The following is a 7,500-nucleotide window of genomic DNA, read 5'->3' as shown; positions in this document are numbered from 1 at the left end:
TGTCGTTTTTTACAAGGCATAAGACGAACGCAAGCACAAGCGCAAAGGGAAAGAAAAGGAAAAATAATTATTTTAGCGCTTTTGCTAGCATCGAGGCCGTTTTCACGGTGAAATGAAAGATGCTATTCCTGCACTTACGCATGTGCACCAGGCATAACCGAACTCAATGAAATTTATAACAATCTTTTTTAGACAAACATTAACTTGTAAAAGGTATTCAGTATGCATACGGATAGCGGCGAACCGAAACGTAGAGTTAAGCCACATGTACTTCTCAGAAGTGCCGGAAAACATTTAAGAGTTCCTCTGTTTAGTTCTCTGTATCCAAAATGAACAGAACAACCATTTTGAAATTTGGAGGAGACTAATAATAATAATATTATTATTATAACAAACATTGGGTTTACAAGTCGTATGAAATACTTCTCCCGTCTCCACCTGGCCTATGCAATCCATAAGGGTTCTGATTTTCTTCGGCTTCGCATTGGCACCAGCGGAAGGAATGAATAACTTGATTCGAGATTACAAACGACCCGCAAAGGATCTAAGGTGACACCGCCGGACACGAACTCTGCGGGGAGAACTGGGACCCCATCCCCCGAAGCAATGCAGTTGCACAAGCCCTGAGGGGATTAAAGGCTTCCCGGACACAAAAATATGTGAATCAATAACTAGTTCAAAAAAAGAACCAAGGGTGACAAGCTGCTTAAGTCAACCCCAAGCCGTTCTCTTCTGATCTGGTGCCCGAGAAATACTGATATCTGTCTCATTCGTACTCTCCATCGCAAGAAACATGCGATTTCATCACATTGGCGAGCCATTGCAAATATGCAAACAAAAAGCAACGAAAAAGCATAAAAAGGTATCACGCTGAACCTCCTTTCAGGACCAGGTCCTTTAAACGTATCCACTTCATAGGGAGATGACGTAACCGGACTTTTATAATATGTGACGTCAGCTTCTGCCTTCTTACAAACGAGTGTGCTAATGTTCTACGGTTGCTTAAATGAATGGATCGTCCTTAGAAAGACAGTTTAGGGCAAACCTCCGGTGCAATAAATCACAGGCGACTTAAAAGAAAGCAAACAAAAATTCTACACTATAAACCTACAGCAATGACTCCAGAAAACAAAGAGAGCCATTTCATGTTTCTAAACTCAGTGGAGATGAGCCATTCAATTGGTTCAACTAGAGAGAAATTTTAAACAGAATTTTGCTTATGTGTCCGATTTGCTGAGAGAGTTGTTAGCCTACAGAGAATTTGGATGCAGTTACTCATAGGAAATTTGGCGACGTGGTGTTCACCACTGTGCAGTGGTGTCGGCCTTTAGCGGATTTGACTGTCAGTGTGCAGGAGCTCTTTGGCGGGTATTTTCACTCCAAAACTGACCGCCTCCCTGCCCTTAGGAAAACAGGATCATTTAAAAAAGGGCAGCTGTAAAGATAGAGTAAACAGAGAATTAGAAGACAAACATGCATTCACCATCCCTGTCTAGAAGTTTCCGGAAGAAATTCATCACAGCCAACATCTCGTATTTGCCAATTTGAAAGGTCAGGCAGTAAGATAGACAAGGCTTTCATTATTACTCGGCGGGCTTGAAAACCTGTTGAAGTTAAGGAAAGCGAAGCCGGAACTTTTTACAGAACGTTGGGCACAAAAAAAAAGCAGAGCAAATCACATGAAACCGTCGAGATTTTTCCGTTAATGTTCACAGAATGGCGGCTTACCACAATATATGGAAACAGCTTCGTCGATTAAAAGTACGTACGGTGAAAGTTAATTTTATTCCCATTGCTGTGCCTGTAACATCATAACAAACAGAATGTCGAACCGAAAGAGTTGCTTCCGCAAAAATTAAATACCGAAAAAAGAAAAACGTAGCTTTTTACGCAGATGTAAGATTCATATTTGTTGGAGACAACAGATGCTCGCGAAATGATATCAGAAGTTACTGCAATCCCGCAAAGTGAGATATTTTGATTCAATTGGGAAATCCAAACCTGCGGTACTGAAAATTACAAAGCCATTGTAATTGCAAACGGATAACATCTATCATCATGCATGAAGGCCTTAATTTCGTTGTCAATTTTGATTGCCTCATTCAAGATGACACGATTTGCTACACGATATACGTACGTATCAGATCTTGTTCTCTGGAAAAACAACTTGTCCAGTACCTTGTTGATTCCACGACATTCTTGTTCGTCCGTTGTCCTGGATACTTTTCCAATCGCTCCTAAACGAATGAAATACAGATTTTTTTTTATCCTCGTAGAGGTTTGTTTAATAAACAAGGAGAAAGTTTAAAATATTACGAGAAGAATGTTTGGAAAAACCGCCCGTGTTTCCGATTTCTCTTCAAACTGAATCTTGTGCGAAGTTCTTTTTTTTTTTTTCTTTTTTTAAGGCTGGTTACAAAAGGTTTTATAGAAGCTTTATAGCATTTGCCTCATCAGTTTCGATCAGTCCACGAAAACTGAACGCATTCTTTTGTTTCAGGAAGAACTTGACAACTAAAACAAGGTTTTACTAGCTTTATCTCAGGACTTAAAACTGCTTTATAGCAGAACGAAAACATTCTCTGAATCAGTCGATAAGCCTAGTTTACAAAACATTGATGTAGAAAAAACAAAGGCGGGCATTTATGTTTTAAGCATCAACTAAACACAAATTTTGTATGAGCTATTTACAAACTCGGAAACTGTGCTAGAGCGAAGAACGAGTTATCACTTCACTTCCCCGGTGATCTTATGCAATGGTCAACCATCACGAAGTTGTCAGCTGTGTTTAAGGTGTCAATGTTACAAAACAAAGAATTGTTTCATCTAAATTTGCTTTCTTGTTTGAAATATTGGGCATGCATTGTAACGACATCCGAATTTAAAAGCAAGCACGAAAAACTGCCAAATTTGATGACAGTTGTTTATCGAGGGAAAATTTATGGTAGGTCGTTCTTCGAAGCATTGTAATATTAACTCAGGCATCATCAACGTCGTTTTAGTCTGAAAAGGAAAAGTGCGCAAATTCTGCGAGAAAAAACACTGTTTTCTCCGGCTGACAAATGGAAGGATTGAGAAGACAAGAGTCTCTTCGAGCCTATGCAAAATATGAGTAAAGCACTTTCTGTTTTTAGTTTGAAGTGAGGAATATTGGTGGGAGATCAGAAAAGATTCACCACTTCTTGTTTATTGTCATCCTTAAAGGGGCAGTGGCAGGCTATTTTAGTCAAACTTCAAAACACTAAAAGTATCCTTGCATCAATGAAAACCAAAAAATAATGCTGTAGTTTTGTTGCTAATGACCATTAAAGTGCTCTGAAGCTATTCGTTGTTTGCAGCCAAGGATGGAGAGGATGGAACTGGATTGAAACTTGAAAAAATTGGCCAGTTTTTTCTAGTTTGGAGACATTGTCTTCAGAAAGACACTAAAAATTAAGTACGAATTGCTCTTTGTGGCATAAATATATTTCATATATTGTCAGTAGGTTGTCAGGAATGTTGTATACTAGTGAGCTAAAGGTATTAATTTAGATTTTTGCCCATTCTTGGCCCAAAATAGCAAATTAACCATGAAATCCTTTAATAAGTCAGTGCTCTGATCCGCTCGGCGGTGCGCAAAAGGACGTCAAAAAAAGTCTATTTTGACCACAACTAATATTAAAGTTAACAAAGTGGCCTAAAATTGCATTTCTTTTTATAGAATCGTTTTTTATCTGAGCTGTCTAACTCAAAAAGGGAAATTTCATGAAGTGTCGTCAAGTAAAGTTTGCCAAAGATATTTTTAGTTCGATATTAAACAAATGAAGTAACACTCTTCATCATATCTTTCAGAGCCCTACTATTACCGGCCAATTCAGCGCGCCGAAGCTGTCATATAGTACTGAGGGCCCTCTAAATGAAATCTTTTCGATTTTGATCTTTGAGTAACTCTGGGGTCTAGAGATTTAATAGATATCTACAGCACACTTGTCGAAGGAGCCGACAAAACTAACACGCAGGTATGGCAACGCAGACTACAAGGTTATATGTCTTTCCAATTGAAGAGGCGTGACGTGAAATGTGAAGGCTATAGCACCGGGCAAATGGCTCAGTTTCGACCGTATTTGAATGCGTCTCCCACGAATATTTTATCAGATATTTGAAGTGAATATATGACATGGTAGGTTAACAAGAAATGACGATACTTGATCAAGACGCTTTGCTGTAAACAGATTGGATAATGTTCCGGGAAGAATGCACGAATCAGCTGTATGAATGTTCATCCGGGATATAACTTGAACTCGTAAATAGCAATCGGCCAGCAACCAGCTGGCTTGGTAGCTCAGTTGGTTAACCAGTGTAGCACAATCACAAGGTCATATGTTTGAATCCCGTTCGAGCTTTGCTTGAAACTGCGTAAGTTATGATTACCTTTCATTTCATGTTCTTGATGTCTGCGCACCAGGACTAAGGTAAATATGTCAGCGGTTTTTGCTTTATGAAAAGACAGTTGGGTTTTTCAGCGGTTGACCTGAAAAAAAACAAAAACACCAAAACGAGTAGAATATTCCTTAAATCTGAAGCTTAGACCACGTCACCGTCCAGTAAGGAAATTGGGCTTTTTCTTCGTTTGCAATTAGCTTGCTGTATATCTAAATTGCAAAACTGTACTAAGACAACACTATTTAGAATAACATTTGAATTGTACCACCATGCGCGTGATTTACAATGACATGCACGTGACCCGAATAGAGTGTTTCATGTGACGTCACGGCGGCCATGTAGGTGTCCCTCAACAATGGAACCGTGGCCGTGTTGCTTTACCCAACTTGAGCTCTAGTATCATGCAAACCGCGTTTTCTTTTGTTTTGGTGGAAAAACAAGGTTGCTGATCACGTGAGTCAAAACAATCTATACAGCATTCCGTTTCGCTGCCAGCCTTATCATGGGAATGTTTATGAATTGTATAAGTGCTTTGGCGGTCTGGAACCCCTTGTCTTTGCGAAAACCGTGTGCGTTCATAAATTTCCCACAGACGTAAAAATCAATAGATACGAGAGAGAAGCCCATATGTTCTATCATCCTTATCTGTTTTTTCAGTTCAGCTACAGAATATATTTGAAACTTTAATTAAACTCGGTTTACTACATAAAAATGAAATTCATTGGTTCCGGGCAGCCTACAAAAACAACATCCAATATTCTGTGCTTAGAAATCGTCGCCGAATTTGTCATCAGTTTTCTAAAAATAAAAAATGTTTGGACGATCAGAAAATAATCTGCACTCCCCTGTGAATCTGGGGGGCACACAACCCGGAACATATCGTTGAAATATTATTTCGGGCGGAATGTTGCATACAAATTTTGAAATTTTAGCCTGGCGAACCCAAAGACTTTTCGAGGTTTGTCGAAAGCAAGTAAGTTGTTAAGAAATCACTTAAAAATTCACAACAAGGGAAAAATCGTCCCTTCAGTTTTCAAATAGGGTCATGTGTACGAACTTCGAGGCTCTCGAATAGGTCAGCAAAAACATTTTCGAGCGGCAAACAAGTTGCTGGGAAGAGGAAGATTTTTCCCCTACAATTTTAAGGCGCTTCCCATGATTTCAAGAAACTATGAACGGTTTCTCTGTGGCTTTGTTCATTGAGTTCCCTTGGTTGAATAAGTTATTGCTCTTTTGCTTTCACCATTAGGACAAAAGAACTCTGAATACTTTATACCCTTACAAAAAAAAGCAGCAGAGTTGGTGTATTTAAGAAGCTACCTGGTTTGTGTCTGCGTAACAATCTTAGGACGCCTTCCATTTGGCAGAACTGACTGGCCAGACCAAGCATTTGGAAGGACTAACCGTACAACGCCTTCAAATTAACACACTTCGAGGATGATATATACTTCTTCGGTTTAATGCGAGGGATTATCATGCAAGTGTTCCTTCAAATTGTTGCACTTTCTTTCCAAACTGACGAGTCTGGCTGGCCAGTTCTGACAAAAGGAGAGCGCCCTTAAATTGAAATAAGCAAAAAAAATTCAACACAAGTAACCTAATTTCGACCCGTTCCATTTGTAATAACCGCAGAAGTTTCTCTAGCAATTAGCAGCCTATAAAATAAACTGCACCGACTGCGTAACACAAATTATATGTAACGAGTACATAAATTTGAAAACAATTTTGGACCAATGATTTGTTATTCCGTACACCGCTTTTAACTTGTCCAATAAAAGTCCGTTTCTGGCCTCTGGTCAATTTATAACTCAGACATCAATTTTACATGTCCTTTTGTCTCAATGTACGAAGTTAACAACCTTTTCTTATTGATGCTGATATTTGTCTTGCATTCATAACTTGAGCGTTAAATTCCACCTTAAATTTCACCAAAAACCCTTCGAAAAAGAACATATTCGTCTATAGAGACCTGCGGGGTTCCTTGAGAATTTTTATGTGTGGAAGATAAGATTGATGAGTCGGTCACTTTTAAGACAGTAGGAATCTAATCTTCACATCAATTCACTGAGTTGATTTCCCTCTGAATTATACTGCTATATATTTTTTCTACTTTGGGGTTGACAGAAACTTGTGAGATTACAGGCCACATGGAGAGTGGCACAGCAATACTCGACAAGCGGGGGTCGGAAATATCATTAACATACAATTTCCTACTCAGCATAGATGTTATAATATATGCATCCCTGCTGTTCAATATATTGAGGGAAACAAGCACTTCGGTACACTTCGTTGAAATGACTTGTGACGAACGTTCTCATGCCGAGGACATTGTCTACCAACCTAAACGTCTTCGTCAATGACGGAAAAACAGTAATGCTGAAGAGGCTAACGAAAAAGATTATCAAGGTATGAGGTGAAAAAATGACATTTGATAATACATGCATTTTTGTGGAATTCTGACCTCTATCGACAAGTAAGCCATAGTTTCGCTTAAACCTTAACGTCTTGTCCCCGAAATCTTGTAATTACAAATACTAGTACGGGAGAACAAAATGGTAGCTTTTTTGGTTAGAGGTTAGTCGAGGGACCCCGCAAAAAAATACGTGGGCGGAGAGTAGACAATTAGGTATTCTCAGGCAGTTTGTTACAGGTGCTAAAAATGACCGTGGGACAAAATCCTCGAGTTCACAGAAGGTTTTTAACTTCTGATTTTTCGAGATAACTTTTGACCCCAATACAAAAACCAAAAATTAAATAAAAGATCTCTATATATTTTTTTCTGAGTGAGAGCAATAAGGGACAGGAAATTATCAAGATTACAAAAACTCATTTGCACTGCTACAAGCGAGGACTTAAATTCAACAATAGAACTAGTTGAAATCGGAGACGATTTAAATTAGAGAAAACGTTTGTTACTATAATATCAATTCCCGGAGGAATCTAAGATTGGCGTTTTCCATTATTAACAACTGCCTTATTACAGCTAAGGGACAACTATTCCTTCAAAGGAAACAGAACGTCAAAAAGTTCTCGTTACGTAAACAAGTGTTACTGAAATGTGGACACAACGCGAAAAAT

The 7,500-nt window shown here is 38.8% G+C and overlaps 1 protein-coding gene and 1 long non-coding RNA gene across 7 annotated transcripts in view; one reads left to right on the top strand and one right to left on the bottom strand.

The window, feature by feature from the left end:
- The window catches only part of LOC137976253 (uncharacterized), a 38,303-nt gene that overhangs the window by 14,256 nt on the left and 16,547 nt on the right, over positions 1 to 7,500 (bottom strand). The window contains exons 3-4 of one of the 3 annotated variants that reach the window (XR_011117730.1): positions 4,411 to 4,510; positions 2,179 to 2,237 (exon numbers count right to left, since the gene is read on the bottom strand). This is a non-coding gene — a long non-coding RNA (uncharacterized lncRNA). Of the gene's footprint in view, positions 1 to 1,786; positions 2,238 to 4,410; positions 4,511 to 7,500 lie in introns of those variants that run through there. The other 2 variants (XR_011117731.1, XR_011117732.1) reach the window with 2 other exon arrangements.
- The window catches only part of LOC137976250 (regulator of G-protein signaling 19-like), a 29,474-nt gene that overhangs the window by 7,907 nt on the left and 14,067 nt on the right, over positions 1 to 7,500 (top strand). Inside the window, exons 1-2 of one of the 4 annotated variants that reach the window (XM_068823546.1) lie at positions 2,976 to 3,112; positions 3,832 to 3,998. The exons of 1 other annotated variant lie outside the window; for it this stretch is intronic. Coding sequence is in view for 2 of the 3 variants with exons in the window: in XM_068823541.1 (XP_068679642.1) it covers positions 6,739 to 6,828 (90 nt within the window). In the remaining variant the exon portion in view is untranslated. Of the gene's footprint in view, positions 1 to 1,577; positions 1,762 to 2,975; positions 3,113 to 3,831; positions 3,999 to 6,673; positions 6,829 to 7,500 lie in introns of those variants that run through there. 2 more of the 4 variants (XM_068823542.1, XM_068823541.1) reach the window with 2 other exon arrangements.

This window comes from Montipora foliosa, chromosome 11, assembly GCF_036669935.1.
Source record: "Montipora foliosa isolate CH-2021 chromosome 11, ASM3666993v2, whole genome shotgun sequence".
Classification (NCBI taxonomy): domain Eukaryota; kingdom Metazoa; phylum Cnidaria; class Anthozoa; order Scleractinia; family Acroporidae; genus Montipora; species Montipora foliosa.
Note: the sequence above shows the minus strand (reverse complement) of the source record. Positions and strands in the feature narration are given on the sequence as shown.